Source organism: Tachysurus vachellii, chromosome 14 (genome assembly GCF_030014155.1).
Source record: "Tachysurus vachellii isolate PV-2020 chromosome 14, HZAU_Pvac_v1, whole genome shotgun sequence".
Lineage (NCBI taxonomy): Eukaryota > Metazoa > Chordata > Actinopteri > Siluriformes > Bagridae > Tachysurus > Tachysurus vachellii.
The window spans coordinates 3,440,972-3,464,604 of NC_083473.1; the positions used below are offsets into that span (position 1 = coordinate 3,440,972).

General features: G+C 39.6%; 2 protein-coding genes across 4 annotated transcripts in view; one reads left to right on the forward strand and one right to left on the reverse strand.

Moving 5' to 3' along the window:
* The window catches only part of thrap3b (thyroid hormone receptor associated protein 3b), a 15,682-nt gene extending 1,057 nt beyond the window's left edge, over positions 1–14,625 (forward strand). Inside the window, exons 1-11 of one of the 3 annotated variants that reach the window (XM_060887436.1) lie at positions 1,573–1,805; positions 4,422–4,574; positions 5,725–6,525; positions 8,697–9,293; positions 9,428–9,603; positions 9,778–9,889; positions 10,407–10,482; positions 11,824–11,984; positions 12,574–12,856; positions 13,052–13,198; positions 13,283–14,625. In XM_060887436.1, coding sequence (XP_060743419.1) covers positions 4,447–4,574; positions 5,725–6,525; positions 8,697–9,293; positions 9,428–9,603; positions 9,778–9,889; positions 10,407–10,482; positions 11,824–11,984; positions 12,574–12,856; positions 13,052–13,198; positions 13,283–13,543 — 2,742 coding nt within the window. In that variant the 5' untranslated portion in view covers positions 1,573–1,805; positions 4,422–4,446 and the 3' untranslated portion in view covers positions 13,544–14,625. Of the gene's footprint in view, positions 1–1,572; positions 1,806–4,142; positions 4,273–4,421; positions 4,575–5,724; positions 6,526–8,696; positions 9,294–9,427; positions 9,604–9,777; positions 9,890–10,406; positions 10,483–11,823; positions 11,985–12,573; positions 12,857–13,051; positions 13,199–13,282 lie in introns of those variants that run through there. The other 2 variants (XM_060887437.1, XM_060887435.1) reach the window with 2 other exon arrangements.
* A 1,305-nt stretch (positions 14,626–15,930) lies between these two features.
* Positions 15,931–22,556, reverse strand: eva1bb (eva-1 homolog Bb (C. elegans)). Its single transcript, XM_060887438.1, has 3 exons — positions 22,399–22,556; positions 17,512–17,663; positions 15,931–16,488 (listed from the first exon to the last, which is right to left on the reverse strand). Exons 2-3 carry the CDS (start codon positions 17,576–17,578, stop codon positions 16,067–16,069), a joined length of 489 nt encoding a protein of 162 aa, XP_060743421.1. The 5' UTR covers positions 17,579–17,663; positions 22,399–22,556; the 3' UTR covers positions 15,931–16,066.
* Between the last annotated feature and the right edge of the window lie 1,077 nt (positions 22,557–23,633).

Below are 23,633 nucleotides of genomic sequence, written 5' to 3' on the forward strand. Positions count from 1 at the left end.
TTAGGTTATATTGAATGATCAAGTTCTCTGAGTCTGGACACAAGACAAGCTCTCGTGAAGCCGTCAACGTTCTTTTAACCTTTGTAGCTTAAGTCAAACACAGTGTATAGAAACTCTGTATAAAAGTGTATTTCTCACAGTTAGTTAAAATTCCTCACTTTCAAAGACCTAAATAAACAGCTAACATGATTAAATAAAGAGAACAATTATCCTTTAATTCTTAATCAACCTTAATAAGTTTATAGGTAGAAATAAGACATCTATATGAAGTGGTATTTATTTGCACTATGATAAGCTTTTATTAACAAGATTTTCATCAAGTTCATTTTTTTCTTGTACCTTCCTATAACACTTTCTTGGTTCACTTTAGCAAACAAAAATTAGTCATTTAAAGATCCACACATGTAACCTAAACTATCTGTGTCCATGGTTAGAAATGTGGGCTTCATTTTCTTCTTCATGTCATTTTATGTCCTGATGTAAACCTCTACTCTGAGTCTTTTAAAACAACAACAAAAAAAAACAATATTTTATTGTTATTATTCATTTTAAAAAATGTGTCGCATCTTGAAAAACCTATACCAGAAATGAAAAACTAAATAATAATAAAAAAAACTTAGTAAACTCTTAGTGATGTTTTATTAGCTCTCAGTGTAGCTAGTCTCTGGTCTGATCCCTGCAGTATAACACGTGGTTGACTGCAACCAGAAACTGCTCTGCTACTGAAAACTAGATGATTCATCTTTAGAAAACTACAAATACAATGAACAATCAGAGGTTTTCTTCTTAATGCTTTGCACATATGTAGTTTAAATATTTATTATTAGATTATTTTTCACATATTTAGTTTAAATTTTTAATATGTAGTTTAAATATTTATTAGATTATTTTGCACATATGTAGTTTAAATATTGTTTATTAGATTATTTTGCACATATGTAGTTTAAATGTTGTTTATTAGATTATTTTGCACATATTTAGTTTAAATGTTTATTATTAGAATATTTTGCACATATGTAATTTAAATATTTATTATTAGATCATTTTGCACATATTTAGTTTAAATGTTTAATATGTAGCTTAAATATTTATTAGATTATTTTGCACATATGTAGTTTAAATGTTTATTATTAGATTATTTTGCACATATGTAGTTTAAAATGTTGTTTAATAGATTATTTTGCACATATATAGTTTAAATATTTATTATTAGATTATTTTACACATATTTAGTTTAAATGTTTAATATGTAGTTTAAATATTTATTAGATTATTTTGCACATATGTAGTTTAAATGTTTATTATTAGATTATTTTTCACACATGTAATTTAAATATTTATTATTAGATTATTTTTCACACATGTAGTTTAAATATTTATTATTAGATTATTCTAATATTATCATCATTAGGTTAGAGTTTTTCTTCTTCATGCTTTGCTATGGAATTTGTTGGAGATCATGGCACGGGTATTTTCCCTACAGACCTGGCAACGCAGACAGGCGCCATTTTGAACACGTGTGATTTCGGGATTGAGGCGTTCAGGGGTGAAACTGTGTAATCTGGCAACCCTGACGCAGAACGAACAGGAAGGATATTTGACCCTCGTTTTACTTTCTGCAGAACAAATGGTCTCACAAATGGCCGCTGCGCGATTAGTGTTCATGTTTTTCGTGACTAAGGTTTAGTCTTTCTGCAGGAAATAAACACGTACAAACGGTTTTAGAGGAGATTCGTTAAGAGCTATTATAGAGCCGTAAAGCTGAGTAAAAACAAACCGACTGTGCGCGCGAGTCCAATATACAGGTAAGGCCTTAAATCTGTTAAACATTTATTTATATTTGTAATTTATTTAAAGAACTTATCGAGTTTATTTATTAATTGATGCGTAACGTAATCGACGCGTCGTGAAACTTAGCAACGCAGCTACATTGTATTAATCCTAGCTAACTGTGGGATGCTAATGCTAACTGAGGGATGCTAATTGCTAATGCTAACTGAGGGATGCTAATGCTAACTGTGGGATGCTAACTGGTTTAGCACGGTTAGAAAACTAGCACCTTTTTATTAGCTCCGTCGATATAGTCTGAATTTTACACTTTATATTACTTCATTATTTCTTAAAGTGTTTATAAACATCGTTTGTTAGTGATGACTGAATGCTTTTTAAACTCTAACACGTATTTTGCCCCTAGCATGATGTAGCTAACAGTAGCGCTGTTTATCAAACACACAGTTTGTTTAATTACGTGTTCGGTTTTTATTACAGTAGCCCTTTAAATTCATACTTTTACTAATGTACAGTTTTTATAACTATTCACCTTATTGATTTTTTTATTAAAAATTTTTTTTTTCCACCGTCATATATTTTGAATTTATTGTCATTATTTGGTTCACTTATTTTTGCACATATGTAGTTTAAATATTGTTTATTAGATTATTTTGCACATGTAGTTTAAATATTTATTAGAATATTTAGTTTAAATATTTATTAGATTATTTTGCACATGTAGTTTAAATATTTATTAGATTATTTTGCACATGTAGTTTAAATATTGTCTATTAGATTATTTTGCACATGTAGTTTAAATATTGTTTATTAGATTATTTTGCACATGTAGTTTAAATATTCTTTATTAGATTATTTTGCACATGTAGTTTAAATATTCTTTATTAGATTATTTTGCACATGTAGTTTAAATATTCTTTATTAGATTATTTTGCACATGTAGTTTAAATATTGTCTATTAGATTATTTTGCACGTGTAGTTTAAATATTGTTTATTAGATTATTTTGCACATGTAGTCTAAATATTGTTTATTAGATTATTTTGCACATGTAGTTTAAATATTCTTTATTAGATTATTTTGCACATGTAGTTTAAATATTCTTTATTAGATTATTTTGCACATGTAGTTTAAATATTGTTTATTAGATTATTTTGCACATGTAGTTTAAATGTTTATTAGATTTTTTGAACATGTGAAGTCTAAATATTTATATTAGATTATTTTGCACATATGTAGTTTAAATATTTATTATTAGATTATTTCACTTATTAGATCACTTCTAATGGTTAATATTTCACACAGTTAATAGTTCATAAGCAGTCATCTAGAGCCGCATGAGCAGATGAGGGAGGATTATAATTACTTTTCACTATTTTCTTACTAATACTGAATGTTATTACTCACTATCGGAAACTATTTTAATTTTCTAAATTAACTGAAATGCGATGGTGGCTTTTTTTTTGGTCTTACATGTTATCAGCTTCCTGTTTAGGAGATAAAGCGTGAAGACGTACTGCGTTTATTTTTAGTGAAATAATTCTTCTGTACTTCCAGTTTTATAGATAAACAAATATCCCATCTTCTTTTTAAGGTTTTTCCAAATCCATGGGCTCTTTTCTGGTAGGTTTTGTTTGGATGATATGTTCTCTTTACAACTTTTGTCATGTCATGATTATAAAACAGAATAATTTTAGAATCTTAGCTCAATAATGCTGGTGTGATATTATCGCGTTCATGTGATATCACACTTGCACAATATCCTCCTTTATGTGGTTCATGAAGGAAAATGCTCTAACAAAATACCCTTTCTCCCCCGATACTTCCTGGAAGCTCCGCCCCCCTTCTTTTATTTCTTACAACTTTAGTGCTCTTGACTTTGTTACAGTAAAAATGGAAATAAACGTGAAATTAAATCCCACAGTTCATATTTTTATCAAGGTTAATATGACACCAGGTCATTTATCACCTGTTGGCTGTGTTTATTAGAAATGCCATTGAAACATTTTATGAAAAACAAAAAGTTTATTCTTGTAACGGATCCTGATGTCTGCCTAATTACTATATACCACGTGAGCTTAAACGTCTTCTGATGGGAATGTAAATTAGCTTTTAGGTTGTCAGTCTGGCTTGTCTGGGTTTCGGGAATATCTGATGTGGGGGTGGAGAAGACTGAGACGGGATAAAGATTAACTCCTGCTAGAAGCTTAGACTTTGGTTCTCATCGATCTGTTCAGTTATTTATTTATTTTTTAAGAGATATTTGTTGACATTTGTTGTTAGCATGCTAAATGCGAATCCACCTCCTGTGTGCTAACCTGGTCAATTTGTTTTATATAGGAAAGTCTGAGGGAATAGAGTGTAGGCAGGTGTTTGTGCATTGTTATAAAATCTATATGGTATAGCTGAGCGCTATCATTCTCGTGATCGTGAAGAGGGTCAGTGGAAACGGTTTTAGCCCCGCCCACTCATGTACGCTAGTCTGGTGAGTGTACGAGCATAATGTAGTTCTGTCTGGAGAGATGTGTATTCAAATAAAGATAACTGTCAGTATAAAACCCCCTGAGGTGACTGAGCTCTCTCTCTGTCTCTCTCTCCCCATGAACTCTTCTCTTCTTTTTTTTTCCCTGATAGTTTTGAAGAAGACGCGATTTCCAAAATGTCCAAGGCAAAGAATTCTCCTTCTCCCTCTCGGTCCAGATCGAGGTCTCGGTCCCGCTCCAGGTCGTATTCGCGATCTCGCTCCAGCAGCCGCTCGCGCTCGAGGTCCAGGAAGCATCGCTACAGGTAACTCGTTGTCTTCTTGCGTATGGTTCGGTCCCAAATGCCATTTGTTCTTCTCTAATTTATTCTTCTCTCAAAGCCCGGTGAAGCCCAATGACCTTTAATAAGTGCACAACTCTTTGTCTGTCTTTTACCTCATTCGTTTGTGTTGTTAAGGAGTTGCTAAGTTGCTTAGAGAGCTTTCTTTTGACCTGTAAATTTTTTTTCCCTCCTTTGAGCAGGTCTAAATGTTACGGTCATTAATGCAAGCAGCAAATAAAAGTGCTGATTGTGTTAAAAGAAGCACAAACTTTTGTCTCAAGTTCTAATGCTTTTTAAAATAATTTAGTTTCTTTCAGTGGAAAGAAGAACCTGTGTGTTTGAGTGTTTAAGCTTGCCTGTTGAAACAGAACAGAAAAAACATTAAGCTTCTATGGCAAGAAATAATAGTTGTGTACTGCCCCCAAGTGGTAAATGTCATACCCCATCTGCATGTTAACTACTGACTTGTTCAATCCAGCAGTGTTCAGTTTAATTTTATAAACCACAAGCAGCTACAGAAACCCGGATGTAACTTTAGATGATTAAAGAGGTGACAGTAGCAAAGACTGTCACTGAAACAACATGAGGAAGAAACCTTGAGTGAAGCCAGAATAGATAGTGAGCTCGTCCTCGTCTGGGTGAAATTAGACAGTGTGAATAGAGGTCTTACCAGTTAGGGTTAGTGGGGGTGTTATTAGCTATGCTCTTGCCCTGTAGTAGCATATCTGGGGGTATATTGTTGTCAGAATGCAAGTGGTGACTCTCGACAGCTCAAGACTCAAGAGCCAAACCCTTCAGAGTGTTGACACTTTACATAAGAATTATTATTAGTAAAAAGCTAGACTAAATAAATAGATTTTCAACCTATACACAAGTGATGTTCTGTAGGAAAATTCTTTGCTGCTGGTTCCGTTTTCTTTATTCCAGTTGCTTATAAAATGCCTTTAACCTCAGCAGTTGTAATCATTTACAAGTCTGTATAGGGCTTTATAGATCATTAGTAGAATCGGATTATTTCTAACGTACTAAAAGCTCACAGAATTGACGCGTTTGTTTTCATTAACAACCACCCAGTAACTCATCTCTTGCTCATTAAAATATTGACCAGTTTGTCTTCACTTTTTGTCCCTAGCTCCAGATCTCGCTCCCGCTCTCCTAGCCGTGAGAGAAACTACCCGTCGAGAGATTTTCAGGGCAACCGGGGGTACAATCGTGGTTTTCGTGGCTACCGGAGACCCTTCTATTATAACCGTGGCCGGGGACGTGGTTATTACCCGCGTGGCTACCACCGAGGAGGAGGAGGAGGTGGTGGTGGTGGTGGAGGAGGAGGTGGTGGTGGTTCTTACGGTTATCGCAATAACTGGCATGGAGGCCATCGTGAACAGCAGCAATCCCATGAGCACCACAGTCCCAAAAGAGGGCGCTCTCGCTCCCGCACACCTCGCAAGCGCTCCAGGAGCCGTAGTCGCTCTCATTATTCCGCAAACTCCTCTTCTCGCTCACGCCACTCTAAATCATCTTCACGATCCCCGTCCCCGCGCCGCCGCAACTCCGGAAAAGCTCCATCTAAAGAGTCAAAGAGCAAGAGCTCACCAAACGAAGGGAAAGGCAATAGCAAGGAAGCGGAACCCAAATCTTCCGCGTCCATTCCCGAGGAGCCCCCAAGCAAATGGGAGAGCATGAGCGACTACACCACCAGTCCGAAAATATCCAATCCAGAACAAACGGTTCCACAAGGGACTCAGCCTGAGGTGAAAGTGTCCCTTTCTGGAGCTACAGGTAACGGTGCCTCTGTCTGGAGAAGCATCAGTGCTCCCGATTCAAAGAGTCCTCCAAAGCCATCAGCAGCAACAGCATCAACCGGTTTTGGCTTCTTCTCCAAGGAAGACATGAAGGCAGGAGAGAAAGCAGCCATTTCCACAGCGTTCAAAAAGTACGTCCATGTTACCGTGTTTTAGAATTGCAGTCCTCTTTTATTTAAAGCAACATCCCTCTCTTTTTGTTTTTTAGTTTTTTTTTTTCTCTCACACAGTATTTGATTTATAATCACTCTTTCAAATGTGTTTAGTCTGTGCACAGCAAACAAAGCTCCTTGGAAGAAAAAAGGTTAAAATGGAAGTCATCTCATTTCAAAACGCAAATAAAATACCAAATCTTGCTGGCTGTTGCCCTGTGCAATGAGGTTGTTTGCAATCCCATAATTTAGGAGATAAAGCTTAGCCGATGTAAGTATATTTCCTAAAACGAGTCCTGGTCAGTCATGTCTGCTGTGGTGCAGTTTTTTTTTCAGTGCTCAATGTTTGCTTGTGATAAGATGATATTTCTTCTTTTTAGTAAATACATCAGAGTAGCTGCATTGTAGAGCTGGGCGATAATCCAGTTGTAATCCTGTAAAGTCTTATTTATTATTTAACGTGTAAAAGTCCGTTCGAATTCAATTACAGTTCCTTTTGTGCAAAAACAAACGGAGATCCAAATCGAAAGTCGTTACCGAACTAGGGTCTGTGAGCAGAAAGCTAGGAGGGTCAACTGGAGCAAGGAATTGGGAGGATAAAGGGTAAAAATTGACTATTGGGATTAAGAGGATTAATGAGTTTGATCAAGGAACTAAGAACTCGTAGTCGGAACTATGAAGCGTTACGACTCTAGATCGGAACTCTTTTAAAGGTGGGGTCTCCATTGTTTGAAAGCCAATGCTGACATTTGAAATCACCAAAACAAACACGCCCCTAACCCAACTAGGTCCCACCCCTGTATTGATAGCTCCGCCCACACATACATACGTAACCCAGGCAACTAATGGAAAGAAACGTGTCTTTATCATAGCTGAAGTGAAGAACAATACGATTGCAGATAAACAAACAAGCAAAAATGACACAAGCATAATCATGTAAAGGACAAAGGCATATATTAGTTCTGTGTAACAAAGTAAAACCAACGTTACTCACCTATCGAGAAGGAAAAAAGCGCCTCGGCGTCTTAAGTAAAGTTGGTCACATATTCACAGATTGGAGTTTCCCGAGTCAATAACTCCTGAGCTAAACACTGTTACTACACAAAACACGGTTGTAGCTGCGTCTCTACATTACTACGATAGAAAAGAGGTGTTATTTGTGTAGTAACAGTGTTTAGCGCCGAGCAAAGGAACTAGAAGAACGAGCCCTGAACGCTGAGGGCAGGGATGATGCGATTTATTGTTTTGCTTGAAACAAATTTGACTCTTCAAATTTCATAACAAAATAATAGTCCTGAAATACCATCAATTTCATGTGAGGTGGAATAATATATTTTAACTTAATCAAGCCGTACCTAAATAAGTCACACCTTCGAGAGGAATATAACGAAGAGCGACAAATCTAGTGTTGTATTCCACCTTTTTTTTTAACAAATCTTAATAACCTACTGTCTGAATTCAGAGCATCACGACAAAACATTGTTCTCCGCATCTCGCCTGCGCCGTCGATCGGATCGAGCCGTTGGACCGTGAACGTGAGATTAGTAAAATAATCTACCGTCCAGCCGAGCACACGCACGTGTAGTTTATGTAATATTATTTCACGAGTTTAGTTTCAGCCGATTACTTGTTTATTTACCCTCCCGATTTTTCGTGCTTCCGGCTTCTGGTCCTTTTTCTTCTGTAATGTCGGAACATGCACGTGACCCGGACTCCGTATGTCTGGCTACCCAAAATCCACATGTTTAGGGTCAGTGTTTGTGAGACCAGTAATATCTTATCCATCTTTAATTTCATTCCGTTTTGGTGCTTTTGCAACAGAGATGACGCTGAGACAGTTTCACTGTTAAGTTCGATTCATGACTTTTTTTTAAGCGATTCTTGCTCGCAGAGGCACAAAGGCATCGCTTATTTGCGCCGTACCGAGAGTGTCGTGTCGTATCGGGTGCGAATTATGTATATCGCCAGAAACACCTGGAATCTGTTGCAGTGTATCTGTGGTGTCGGAGAATTTTCTTCAAATGTAGATTGTAATATTTTCCCTTATCGCTCAGCTCTACTATAGATTCAGCTCTTTATAGACTCAGGATTTTAACATTGTTTTTAACAAGGAACTGTGTGGGAAAATCACTTTTCATCATTTACTACAGGTTTCTGGCAGACAAGAAAAAACCCACATCCGACTGGGATGACAATCGGGGCGAAGATCAGAATACCGGCGACGGGGAAAAGGAGAAGAGTAACCGAAAACAAAAAGCCGTTTTCGAAATGGATCCGGAGTACGGAGACTCCAAGACGGATAAAGGACTTCCGTTTCTGGACGAGGAGGAAGAGGAGTACTCGAAGAGCCTGAGAGAGAGAAAAACCGACGAGGAACCCAAGTACAAGGCCAAACCCACTCTGTCTGCGCGGGAACTGTTCGAGGAGCGTTTTGGTAAGTGGGACGACGACTACGTGTCCAACAAAGATTCTTCACAAAGAGGTGAAGACATGGAGGAGGAAGAACACGTGATGGAAGAGCTTTACCGTAGCCGCAAGCAGGCCGCACGTAAAGAAGAGAAAGCCTCCAAGAAAAAGGAGAAGAAGAAGAACCGCGTGAGCCCATCTCCTTCACCGCCCAGAAGCACAGAGCGTAGCAAGCCCCTGTTTCCTGCAGCCAGGGAGTCGTCACCTCCTGCCAGATCCTCTAAGAAGAAAGAGCCTGAATTTAACTTTAGTCTGAAAGTGTTTGACGATGAAGCAGAGAGGTAACTGATGTTGATGAGTCTGTTTGGTAAATTTGATATATCTGCATGTCTGTTTTGTATTATTATTATTATTATTATTATTATTTTTATTGTTTTATTTTCCCCCCCATTTTATTTATCTATTTATTTTTTAGCTCTACTGGTGCTTTAGCCAAAGAAAGACGTTTGTCTCAGGATCTAATATACCCTGTTAAGAAAGAGCATGAGGAGTTCCACTCCATTTTCCAGCACATTCAGGCTGCTCAGCTTCGCCGCAGCCCATCAGAACTGTTTGCTCAACACATAGTCACCATCGTCCATCACATCAAAGGTAACCTCCTAATCTTAAACAGCTTATCGTTTTTGTTCTAGTTCTGGTGGCCTGGAGTTCCTCAAGGTTCCATGTTGAGCTCGTTTTCATGTCGCATCATCGAATTAAATCCGGATACGTTTTTTATTTATTTTTTCCGACGTAAGGATTTTTTTTCCCTCTTCTGTTTTGCAGCTCAGCACTTTCGCTCGTCTGGGATGTCTCTGAACGAGCGATTCGGCATGTACCAAAGAAAAGCCGCACAGATGGAAATGATGAGGCAAAGAAAGAGTCCTGAGATTCACAGGTATTAACATGCTCACAGAATCACGCTGTTGAATTGGATGATGAATTTTCTGTATTTTGTTTTTTTCTCCTTAGTTAATTAAGGGAATTTCCCTCCGTCTCACTCCAACCGTAGTGACCCCTAAGATAGCTTATAGTTTCTATGGTAACCGCTTAGAAAGGGGCTTCGACAGACGCTGCATAGTCCAAGGGTAATAATTAGTTATTGTTTATTTAGTATTTATGGACGGAGTGTCCAACGTCAGTGCTTTTTAGAATATCTGGTTGTAGCTGCTATAACGTAATGAGAATACGAGCTAACGTTTTTCTCGAACGTCAAACATCATTACAAACTTACAAATATTGTGCTGTTTTGGGATTAAATAGAAAACGTAATATTAGGAATATTGCCGTAGTGTAGTAGCGATACATCACTGCAAGTGTTTTAATCCTTACCTAGTTATTATGAAGATGATGATGAAGGTTAATAATCGTGGACAATCCCGGTGACTTTCTTCCTCTGTTTGTGTCCCACACAGGAGAATTGATGTGTCTCCCAGTGCTTTTAAGAAGCACGCTCGTCTGTTTGAGGATATGGAAGAAAGCGACTACAAGGTGACCGAGCGTTTTCAAAATCTGAAATTCCAGCCCAGTTTGTGTGCCTGCTGAAAGAGTTGTGCTTTCTCCCCCCCAAGCCCCCCAACCCAACACCCTCACTTTAAAGGAGGTGCAATAATTCTAAATACACCAGAACCTCTTGTATACACCTTACACCCTGGTCCCCCCTCAGCAACTTTTCTATGATGAGATATGATTATTCAGTGGGTTCGTTCACGCCCAAACAAAAAGGCTAATGAGAACGGAAGTGACAATTGAGATGTTGTCCAAGCCTTTCTGTGGACATCTAAACAAAAGCCATAGTAAGTATTTTCTCATTGGAAGTGCATTTGAACACGTGGGGCTCTGTACTAATCACCATGGGGAAAAGCATGGAGCATGTTGCTTTCCCATGAGATCTGTGCACTGTTCTGTTGTTGCCTTTTTGTTATGAAAAAAAAAAACATACTTTTCACTCCTAAAAACCGTTCTTTATCGTGGCTCGTTAATGTTCTGCAGCTCGCGGCGTTTTAATACGAAACGGCAAAAAAAAGACCTGCCCGCTCGTACTTTTATTTAACCTTCTTGTAAACGAGTTCTTTCCTTCTCTCGGGTTTGTTCGACGTTGCTTGTTTACTTTTACACAGGAGCTGATAATTAAACGTTAAAGCTTAGCTGAAGGAAAAGATTCGTTCAGATATTAAAGATCGAAACAGTAGAATTATTACATTATGTATATGGTGCAGGAGCCTGAGGTTTTTAATCATCTTTTAACTGGAGGAAGTGTTTGTTTTCATTACACTTATAACTTCATTTTAGTGATCCAAAACGTTTATTAAATTGAATTTATCAAAATAAATATCGGATCATTCACGCCTGAGATTGAACGTCATCTCTGGAGAATTAAAGATCTCCATCAGCACCATAGGGTCGGTTTATAGATGTTACTCTGTGGGTCTATTTTTCCGGGTCAACAGTAGATGGCGCACGTCGTCGTCTGCAGTTTGGCCCGCAGTGTCTCGTACGTTGATGTATTTCTGCCTCACAGTATAAAAATGTTCAGTTTGGGAATCTTCACTAAGCAGTTATCTATTAATCTATTCATTTATGCTTATTTATGTGCAGTCTGTGGATCAGAAGTGAATTTTGTCAAAAAGCTGTTATTATTATTTTTTTTGCCTGAAAAAATGTTAAATGTTAAATCGACCGGTCAAAACCTGACACGATTTTCCGTTCTGATTGTAATCTCTTACACCACAGTCTGATGATAAACCTGTCAGGGTTTTAGTACATGATGAGTTTGTGTTGATGTAAGAATGACGTATATTAATATTAAAGCGCGTCACTGTGTCTCTGCAGGATTATGCTAAAAAATATGAAGGAGAGTCAATGGACCTGCGTTTGGATATTGAGCGACGTAAAAAATACCCCAAACGTGAGGGGGGTAAAGGCTCAGCCGGGTCGCGCACCCCCAGCCGAGAACTCTCTCCTGAAAAATCCTCCAAACAGAAGAAGTCCAAGTAAGTCTTACGTCACCTGAGCGAGATTTTTAACAGTTCGCCACAATCTGTAGATAACATAACGTGATAAATAAACCTCTCTTCATAGGAAATGTCACCAGAATCTTTACACTTTTATTACAAAGTTATTTAAATACCAGGATGTGCTCCGTTAAATCCGTTTATCGTCAGCGTCAAGTTATGTGAAGCGTCCGCCGTACCGATCCTCGTGAACGAGCTGTTGCTATAGAAACAAGGTGTTAGAAATGCTAAGAAAGTGCGCCTAAATTATAAATCTGTGATTTGACTTGCAGCTGGAACTGTTGTTAGAAAATTGATCAGATTTGAGAATTCTACAGCATCGATCAGTGTAATGTGGCTTATTGTGTAACTTATCCATGTCAATCCAGGATCTGACAAGTAGGTCTCCATCACTGGTTACATCATCTCCAGATATCAAGTTCTGTACCTTTTTAGTTTGCTAGCTGTAAATGTTACGCTGCCATGTTTTAATGATCGGCCCTGCGGCTACCTCGGTTCAGTCTGTGTCTGTTTTCACCTGTGTTTTTTTTTTTTATTTATTCGTTTATTTTTTTTTTACTAATTAAAGGAAAAGCAAGAAGAAGCGCGAGCGTTCTCCTTCCTCCTCGTCCTCCTCTTCCTCTTCATCACCCCACACGTACAGATCCAGAGAGTACCACGGCGAGGAGATGGAACATATGGAGAAAGGCGGCTTTGATAAGTCCCGTCTGGGGCCGCGTGAGTACCCCCGCGAGTATGAGGGGGGGCACATGGAGAGAGGAGGCTACGAGAGAGGAAGAGGAGGGTACGAGCGCGGAGGATTTGATCGAACCGGATACGATAGAGGACGCGGGGGATACGACCGGGGATTTGTGAGTCCAAGTGTTGTTTACATAATGATATGATAATGAGGGAAAATTGTTGCATTGAAAACATTGATCAACAGTGAAAGCTCTAAATTGCAGGAACTTTAAAGGAACCTTTTTGTACCAAGTTGTCATGAGATGATGAAATTCTGGCTGAAATTCTCTTTTCTCAGTAAATAAATAATGACTTTCGATTTGCAGCCTAGAATCAGAGGTAGGGGATGGAACAGAGGAAATTACCCCAACACCAATAACAACGGAAACCCTGCAAATATGGGAGGGCCAGTGCGCCCCCAGGAGGAGGAGTGGGACCCTGAATATACCCCTAAGAGCAGGAAGTACTACCAGGTACGTACAGTTCCACACACACACCTGAGATCACCTTTCAGTCTTGATTTTAAATAAGCTAAATTGTTTCCTGTCTCTGTTCAGCATGATGACCGTGACCGCGAGGGAGAGATGAAGTGGGTGGAAGGGCGTGGCCGTGGGCGGGGCATGTACCCGCGCATCAGAGGCGGCTCGTTCAACTTGCGCAGAGGAGGTGCAGGTGCTGGAGGTAGCAGTGGCAGCCCCAAGTGGACCCATGACATGTTCCAGGGAGCCACAGAGGAGGGAGAGCTGCCTGACGACGGAGCTGAGCACGGCCTGAAAGACGACGAGAAAACCGCAGAGAGCTCCACCTCGAAGCCCTAGACCACCCCACCCGACCCCACCCTTTTTTTTTTTTTTTCTTCTTCTTCTTCTTTCTTCCATCTTCTTTTTCAATATCAGTTAATTCACCACTGCAGTCCCCAAACAAAGGTGTGTTGTTCAGGTGGGGAGTACAGCGCCGTTCTGCTCAGCTTACTCCAAAATTCTTTCTGCTTAATTTAGTTTGAATTTTTTTTAATGTAATTTTAGTCTTAGCTGCTCCAGTCTACTCGAGTCTAACTGGAATTAGCAGAATGCCGTCTGTGTGTACCTGATTATTTTTTTTAATTATTATTCTTTGTTTTTCATTTTCTAACGTGCAATGGAGATGCGCATTTGTGCCTTAGAGATGGGAACTGCAGTGGAGTTTTTTTTTCTTTCTTCTTTCCTTTCTTCCCCTCATTCTCTCTCCCTTCTTTCCTTTTGCGTCGCAGCTTTTTTTTTCTTCCTCCTTCTATCTCAGTGTGTTGTACAGATCTCATTATTTTAACTCGTCTCACATCCCGTCGACGTCAATCGCCGAGCCGTTTCCCCTCCGGAACGCGTCCACTGTGTATTTTTAACGATCCGTGATTAAGTCGTCGAGAGAGTTAAAGCTGTAGTGGGATTTCTTTCAGTCATGTCCTGAATTGATTTAATTTTGATTTGATTTTTTTTTTTTTTGTACATGATTGTAATGACTTACGGGATTTTTTTTTTAAAACATATGTACTATTAAAAAAAATTTAGTCAGGACCCCAAACTGGTTTTAGTCAGGAAAAAATGTACGTTGTGTGTCAGAAGAAGAGTAATGTGGAAAAATAAGTGTTTGTATGCAAAAAACACAGCTGATGATTTTAGACAGACCGAAAAAAAAAAACCCACCTTTAACTGCTACACAGTTTGTGTGTAATTATAATTATAGCCCTGAAAGTAACGAACCGTCATCATAATAATCGTAGATCTGTGACTGAAGACTCTTTGTAGACTCTCCACCTTTTTTCATTTGCAGTGACACATTTATAAAGCTGTTTTGTTATGTTTATACTGGTCAGGTAATGCTGCTTGCTTCTGTTCCCATTTCAATAAAAACCCCTCTCACTCTCGCGCTCTCATCTCCTTCAGTAAACACACAGTCTCCGTGTTCGCGTCCGACTCGTTAAACTCGAGGCTGCCGCTCTGCAGCTGGGAGCCATTACATGCTGAATGTCATGGGAACGGGTCAGCTCTAATCTACACTTAATACACACGTTGATAGCATCTGCAGAAACACACAGAGTTGTGACAGCTGGTCCGAACCCGGGCCTTTTCAGTGACCTGGGTTCGGGGTTCAATCCATCCGCTGTCCAATAATACAGAGAAAAAGAAGTGAGACGGATTGAGCGTGCTTTACGTTTCATGGCTTTTCTACGAAGCTTTATGCAGCGCTTCTTTAGCGTTTTTCATGGAGATTAAAATGACCTATAAAACAAACCTGCTTAAAACGCTGACGCCTGTTTTATTCTCACTAGCTGGCTAATTAAAATTCATCGTGCTGTATGGACAATATGGTGTTCGATACGTTAAATGGTACCAGATAAACTGGAATAAAATAACTTGAGAGGTAAAGTGACTTTTTTTAACTTTAAAAGTGTAACTTTTATGTTTAAAAAATAAATTAAAGAATTATTTCCCAAACCTTTAGATTTCAGTTTGATTTAACCAACAGGCAGTTTAGCTCCGAAGTTACATGCTTTATTTAAGGAAGCCAATTTTTTGTTACCGTGACACTTTTTTATAACAATTTTAGCCGCTTAGATGTTTTTTTGTGGTATATTTTGACAAAACCGTGCTGTGATGGTGAGCTGTCTGGATTCATAGGAGCGACACTTAAAAATCAGAATAACGGTGCACATCACTATCACATGGCAGCGGCTTGGAGATGTGGGAGTCTGGATGCTGTACGTGTATGGAAATGGATGCAATTTATGCAGTTAGCTCTAAATACAAGCCTGGATTTGGACTGTTCTCCAGTTCCAGGGTCTCCGCTTCAATCCAGTGCACAGTTATTGTGTGGGGATTTCCATCAGTGTGTATTCCTTCCTTGTTCCCGGTATTCCCAGTATGTGGTGCTGATATGAAGAGAGCCTATTAAAAGGCAGAAATCAGCAGCACACAGGAAACCGGTTTGTTTCTGTGGTGAGACTTTAGAGCAAATGCTTTGACATCTGACATCATTTTAATGTCCTCTAGGGAGGTGATTCGTTTTTGTTCTATGGTGGGAGAGCAGCGACAGGAAGTGCAGGCTTGTGAAACGAGGGGTGAAGTTTCTGCTCGAATGTGGGATCGAACATAATGCTGACTGTCCTGAAAGGCGCTTCGACTAGGTTTATTTTTAAATGCATCACAAAGTATATGCAGACACTCCAGTATCATGTGGTATAAAAGGTTTATTCTTAAACGTGTACAAAATATGAGACTATTACTGTTAGTCCCAAAATAAGTGCAAAATTCTCACTGTACAGTAAATCATATGAATAACATCTGAAATGCATCTTTTGCACGTCACTAGCGATAGTGCACACGTCCCAGCGTACCCGTCCCGGAGGCCAGGATATCCGGCTGTCCGTTTCTCCAGATTTCCCTGACTATGCGTTCCCGCTCCTCTAAACGGCGAGCCCTCTCCAGCTCGTCGGCTGAGGAGAAGACGTTCACGCCGCTGACGGTCCCATTGGATTGGTTCTGCTCGCTCGTAGGCGATACGGTGACGTCGGGCACCTCTTCCTCTCCTTCCTCATCGCACTTGTCTAGTCGTTCCTCTTCGTCTTCCTCGCTGGATTCTTTGAGACTTTTCTGGTCACAAGAGGAAGGTTTCTTCACTGCGTTTCTTCTAGGCCTGCAGACGAAGCCCAGGATGAGGAGCGTCAGAGCCAGGAGCAGACCGAAACACACGCCCAGCATGAAGTAGAGCGCAAAGCTCTCCGTGTTCTCTGTGTTGAAGATAACACAATTTCAGGCATTTAATTTAAGATGACTTTTGGATACAAAGCTCTGTGTGATTTACACCACCTGTAATAATCTTTTAGAATTGATTCAACTACTGGATGAATCATTCTTTGGAAATGATTCTTTATAACGAATCAGCTGAATAATTAAGTCTCTGGCATTTCCATAACATCAATATAATTGGTATTACAAAATAGAAACCTCTGTTATAGCAAAAAAAATGAAATATGTATTATTGAAGGGAAATTTAGACATTTTAAGAATCACGTATGAAAGGATTCTTCAGTGTTGGTGCTCTGTAAGAGTTTTTTTTTTTTTTGCTCTTTTTGGGCTTTATATTCTCACTCACTCACTCACACTCGTTTTCTACCACTTATCCGAACTACCTCGGGTCACGGGGAGCCTGTGCCTATCTCAGGCGTCATCGGGCATCAAAGCAGGATACACCCTGGACGGAGTGCCAACCTATCGCAGGACACACACACTCTCATTCACTCACACAATCACACACTACGGACAATTTTCCAGAGATGCCAATCAACCTACCATGCATGTCTTTGGACCGGGGGAGGAAACCGGAGTACCCGGAGGAAACCCCCGAGGCACGGGGAGAACATGCAAACTCCACACACACAAGGCGGAGGCGGGAATCGACCCCCCAACCCTGGAGGTGTGAGGCGAACGTGCTAACCACTAAGCCACCGTGACCCCCGCATTATATTCTATAGGGAAAAATTTATATTTATAGCCACTAGAACTTGTTTCCTTGATGTTCCACAACATTCAGAGTAAACTAGAAAAGAACAAAAACTCGACATAGAAAAGTCAATAGTAACTGGGTTTCGAATGATGAAGGAAAGCTTGAATTAAGCTAAAACTTTAAGATAAAGGTTTAAACCAGAAAAAAAAACATATGACCAAGCAGTAAATAAATAATTTATCTTTAAACTTTACTTTTTTTTAAAACTGCTAATTACTTTGAGTTTGTGTGTGTGTGTGTTGCACACCTTTAACGTGAGCGTAGGTGGCCATGCTGTTGCTCAGCAGCTCCATGTCCTTCCTCACAGGATTCATTGTGTCTTCTTCTGTCCCTCTGTCTCAAACACACACGACCCTCATCACCCTTCCTGTTATTCAGCTCACATCACACCTCACACTCCTGAAACACAGAGACCATGTGTATTAGACATGCTGTCAGCTCACACACACACAGACCGATAATGCTGCATTATACTCGACTAATCCTTCGTTACAGTCTGCTTAAATTGAATTACAGCGCAGTTCATTTAGTCTGATAGAGTTGACCTTATCAGCTCACTGACACTATGTTCTAAATAACAAAATATTAATATTAATTTCCACTAAGCTGAAGAAAAACAAGCCAAACAATGAGAATATAAACCCTGAGATGGTAAACACTGGAAGGCTTACACTGAAGAAGCTAAATACTGAAGCTAAACATTACAAATCCAAAAAAACAGTGAGAAACCAAAGACCTAGAATCTAAACACACAAAATCTAAATACTCAGAAGCCAAACCCTAAACGTTGAGGGGTTAATGACCCAAATGATAAATGCTAAGAAGCCAAACATACACAGAAAAGCCTATCAGAAGGTAAACACTGAGACAACCAAAACTCTCAGACACCAAACACCCCTGTAGCTGTTAAACACTGAGAATCATCTTCTGTGTGTGAACACATTTATACGATTACAGCTGAGAATTTAAACACTGATTACTCAAAATCCTAACATTCAAAACAAAATACCTCCAAACACTGAAAAGCCAAACATTCACCCAACACTCCTGTAGATGCTAAACACTGAAGGAATCAGCATCTGTACAGATACCTACATTTACTTTCTGAGGTACTAAGCACTTAAAAGCCAAACATTCAGACACTAAACACTCAGAAGATAAACAATGAACACTTAAAAACCAAATATTTCAAATCTGATCTTAGGTTAATGACGTTAGAGATATTTTCAGGCTGCAAAAACATTTACATCTGTTTATGGATATAGTAGCATGCATTTACCAGGGCTCTGTGTGTGTGTGTGTGTCTGTGTGTGTGCGTGTGTGTGTGTCTGTGTGTGTGGTAAATCCAGCCCAAGAACATGTGTGTACTTTTCCAGTTTTCCCACAGAAGCAGAACTTTAAGGTTCGTCACACACTGTCTGGGAAAATGATAGAATCCCTGATTACGTCACATTCTCTGAGGGAAAGACAGGAAGTGTGTGCGTGCGTTTTGTGTGTGTCGGGGGAGGGAAAAAAGTAAAACAGGCAACAAATGGCCCACACAGGAAATGAGTTCAAAAACACAACTCCTTGAAATCCTCTTGTCAGGCTCTTGAGTTTAATTAGCTTGGCTACGACCTTTCTGTTACCGGCTGTGTCCCAATCTGATCCGAGACTTAGACTTAAATTAGAGCCACCTTCAATTTCTTTATTTCATATGGAATATTTACACAGTTTTAAGATGTCCAGTTCATTATGGGAGATACACATGGCCACTTATTATTAGTTCTACATTAAAATTAGTCTATAACCAGTAATGACCGTATAAGGCAGCTAATGGGTCTATGGCCATGTTTAGAGTTTGTGGTGATGAATTCTTCTCTGGAATGTGAGCATTTGAGACACAGCTGGAGTGCGTTTGGGACACAGCCGTGGTGACTCTGAACCACATGACCCTGACACCCCGGGCCAGAGACAGAGGGGCCATGCTGTTCTCTTCCTGCCCACTTCCTGTTTAAAGACCTATCATTACTGCAGGGAGTAATCTACTGGAATGAGACACAGCCGCCCTGCTACCCTTCACCCTCCACCCTGATCCCTATCAAACTGAACACAGCCGAGCTCCTGCTGGGGCACACTGGGGTTGGAGGGGAGATGCTGAAAGACGCTCTGCCTGTCTGTCTATCTTTACTCTCTGTCTCTCTCTATCTGTGAGTCTCATTCTGTTTCTGTCTGCCTGTCTCTCTCTCTTTCTGTCTTTCTGTCTCTATTTCTCTTTCTGGGTCTCACTGTCTCCATCTCAATCTCATCATCTTTGTCTCTCTCTCTCTGTCCCTCTTGTTCTGACTCCCTCAAATCCCTGTGTCTATCTTACTCCCTGTCTCACTCTATCTGTCTCTCACTTCATCACACACCATATGTCTCTCTGTCGCTTTCTTTGTCCTTTTTACTCTTACTGTCTATCTCTCTATCTCTCTGTCTCTCTGTCGTCGTTAAGAAGTAAATTATTGTTGTCGTAACTCTCTTTCCACACTGAACACAAACAGTGTGGTTAAACTAAAGTACAAACTAGTTCCTCCACTAAAAGGGTACCACAGTGATACATTACTATGAAGGCATCATACAAAAACCTCTGACACTCTACAGTGAACACACACACACACATACACACACAGACAGCACAGAAAATTTAAAAACAGACTGTAGTTAGTGTGAGTCATTTCATGTGATGTGTTTGTTTAGGAAGCCACAATATCTTAAAAATATCTCAATCAGATACCAAACACCCACCCACACACACACACACAAACACACACACACACAAATCACAGACAAAACACTGCTGACGCACACCATTTCCCAACAGCCATTCTGTATCCTGTAGCCAACAACCTGCTACAACCCGCACCACCACCCATGTGTGTGTGTGTGTGTGTGTGTGTGTGTGTGTGCCTGTGTGTTCGATATTTGATAAATTTCAAAATGTCAATCATAATTACATTAAAACGTCTCTTGACAGGACACAACGATCATAGCGTCACAGTAAAACCACTGAAAAGAGTTCTGACATCACAGATCTGTTGAGTTCTGGATTCTGATTGGTCAGAAGGTGTTGATTAGGTTTCTCTATCAGAAGCTCTGCCAGTAGTGCATTTACAAATCACAGGTTCTTCTAATATGTTGTTGTTGCTATAGTAACATTCCAGTCACAGGTACAAAGAAATCTGAAAATACTAGAAGGAGAACTATAGCCAAAATAATACTGATAAACACTGTGATGTAGATTAATACCTGACTGAAATGTAGTGTAGTTATTTACCTTACACCAGTCTGTGTTTGAGTACTTTGTATATAAACAATTTCAGCTAGAAATATAGAAATTTCCCCCATTAACACACACAGATGGAATGCTCTAGAATTTGATTTCCAGCAGACAACAAATCGGCCGCGAGAACACAAATTACAGCTTCCGTCCACCGCTTACTAAATAAAAGAAGGCTAATCATTTATCTAGCTAGTTCATACAGACAGTACTGAAGATACAGACAGTAGAAATGACTCAGACTTTTTTCACATAAACGACACTCATTACATCTATGATCACAATAATTACACATAGCATTGAGCGTTAATTCCTTGGGTTCTGTGATGCTGAGGAAATTCCAATGTTGTTTCACAACTAAAGTCACGACTTGCTCGCGACTGAGTCGTCCATGTGGAATCTGCTCATAAACTCCAGGAACTCAACACCATCTGAACACGATCGGATGAAAAAAGCACACAGAACCCGACGTCTTTGTGTCTTCATTAACACGAGTGGCTTTTACTTCAGAAAGTTCATGTGAAAGATAAAACATCTGAACACAAAGCAAGACTGATTTAATCAAAGCACTGGATTATAAACACTCACTCACACACACAGGCACACGCACTCTCACACACAAACACACACACACACACACTCTTAAACACACACTTACACATTCTCACACACACGCAAACACACATACTCACTCTCACACACACAAAAACACTCGCACACACACAAACACATACTCACACAAACACACACTCACACACTCACACGCACACACTCACACACGCACACACTCTCAAACACACACACGCACACATTCTCACACACACGCAAAACACTTACACACACTCGTACACACACACTTAAACATACACACACACACGCACACACACTCGCACACACATACACACACAACCACACACTCACACAGACACGTACACAAAAACACACACACACAAACACACACTCACACAGACACGTACACAAACACACACACACCGGCAAACACACACACTCACACAAACACACACTCACACAAACACGTACACAAAAACACACACACACTCACACATACACGTACACAAAAACACACACACACACACACACTCACACAGACACATACACAAAAACACGCACACACACACACCGGCAAACACACACACTCACACAAACGCACACACGCACACACCAGCAAACACACACACACAAACGCACACACTCACACACCGGCAAACACACACATACACACACGTGCAGTTATTAGTCCGTTGAAAATTACACAAATGTTCAGACTTTTCCAGGTGAGGATGAGAAAAAAGATTTAACTAATCTTACACTCGTCTATTTACAGAATAAAAGTGAAGTCAAATACCACTAGTGATATTTGTACACCCTGATCGCACCGCATCTTCTATCCCTCCATCCTTTTCAGTGCATTGACATGCAGTACTATTAGGAATGTACATTGATGTATTATTAATGTGCATCTATTATTTCTTTCCTTTTTCACATTCCTCTTGCTCTTTCATTTCTCCATGGTCTTTTTATTTATTTATTTATCTTATTAAGTCTTAAGAGCTTTTCTGACTTATATTTACAGCTATCTATAATAATGCTGTGGGTAAAAAGTGTTTGCAGATTGTTTTTTGAAAGAAACCTCGACTTGTTTTTCTCTCATTCTCACTTTCTTTTTCATCTCCTTGTATGCTGACCCTTTTCTGGAATTCTTAGTTTTCATCAGTTTAACGTGACATCCTTTGAGAGCGAGAATAAATCTGCACAAGGTTACCAGCACTAGAACACAAACCAGCTAAAACACACACACACACACACACTCACCTTCTGTTACTGAACTATCAGATTCTGAATAAACTTATCCGTGAATCTGTGTAAAGCTTCCAAAATTCCAGCGGTCCACCAGGGCAGGCAAACAGTGTGTGAACACGAGTCGAGTGTGAACCTGAACAGTGTGTTTGTGTGTATGTATGTGTGTGTGAGAGAGAGAGAGTTTGAGGAAGGGAGGGGGAGGGACAGAGGGTCCACTGGGCAGGACAGAGAGGACTGTGATTCTGGGAGGTGCTTTACTTTTTACACACACACACACACACACACACACACACACACACACACACACACACATATATATATATATATATATATATATATATATATATATATATATATATTTATATATTTATATATACACACACACACACACATATACACACACGCACACATATACACAGACACACACGCACACACACACACACACACACAGACACATACACACACACACACACACACCTTTCCACAGAAAGAGGCACTCCATTAGCAATCCTTTCTCTCTCTCTCAATGCTGCTCTTTATCTTCTTCTTAAAGCCTATAATCTGTCAGGTACACCGAGAGAAAAGGGATTCTGTACGGGTTTATTGGATAATTACAGCTTCCACATGGGCTCTAGGGGGAACTCTGTCTGATAGGGAAACACTCAAGGTTAAATAATATCTTACCAGCTCACACCCTGTTTTCTCACTTTTTTCTAATGTTTTTCCTCCTTCTGATCAATCTGACTACTTATGTCTTAATTTGGGTCTGCTGATGTCATGGAGAATTTAAACAGTCCATGTGTGTGTACATTATACTCCCACTCACACACACAAACACAGAGAGGGTGGATTTTATTATAGAGCCACAATAGAGGCTTTCAGACAGCAGAACCCATAAAGTAACACATTTAATCACACCTATATTCATCACACCATATGCATTTTAGTCTCTTTATTTAGTCTACATTATGATTTATGTACTAAAAGTTCATGGTCTGGATCTGGGAAAACCATCAGGCTGTTAGAAAGAAGTTAGTACAAATGAGTATGAGCAAAGAGTACAAGCCTGGGTTTGAGTTTTCCACTCGCTCTCTGGACTGAGTGTTTGGTTTAGTACATAAGAGGTGGGGCTTTAATCTTCTTCTAAAGAGAGTCAGTGACTCCTCTGTTCAGAAAACCAGGACAAGTTTGTTCAACTAACTAGTTGTCAGGAGAGAGAAAAACCTTCATCTACAAGATTAAATTTG

What these genes read in the sequence shown, in the direction of transcription:
- eva1bb (XM_060887438.1), bottom strand. Translation starts at nt 17,578, where the DNA reads ATGAATCCTGTGAGGAAGGACATGGAGCTGCTGAGCAACAGCATGGCC. An exon ending in CACCTACGCTCACGTTAAAG is followed by an intron (nt 16,489 to 17,511) that starts GTGTGCAACACA and finishes TCTTCAACACAG; the next exon opens with AGAACACGGAGAGCTTTGCG.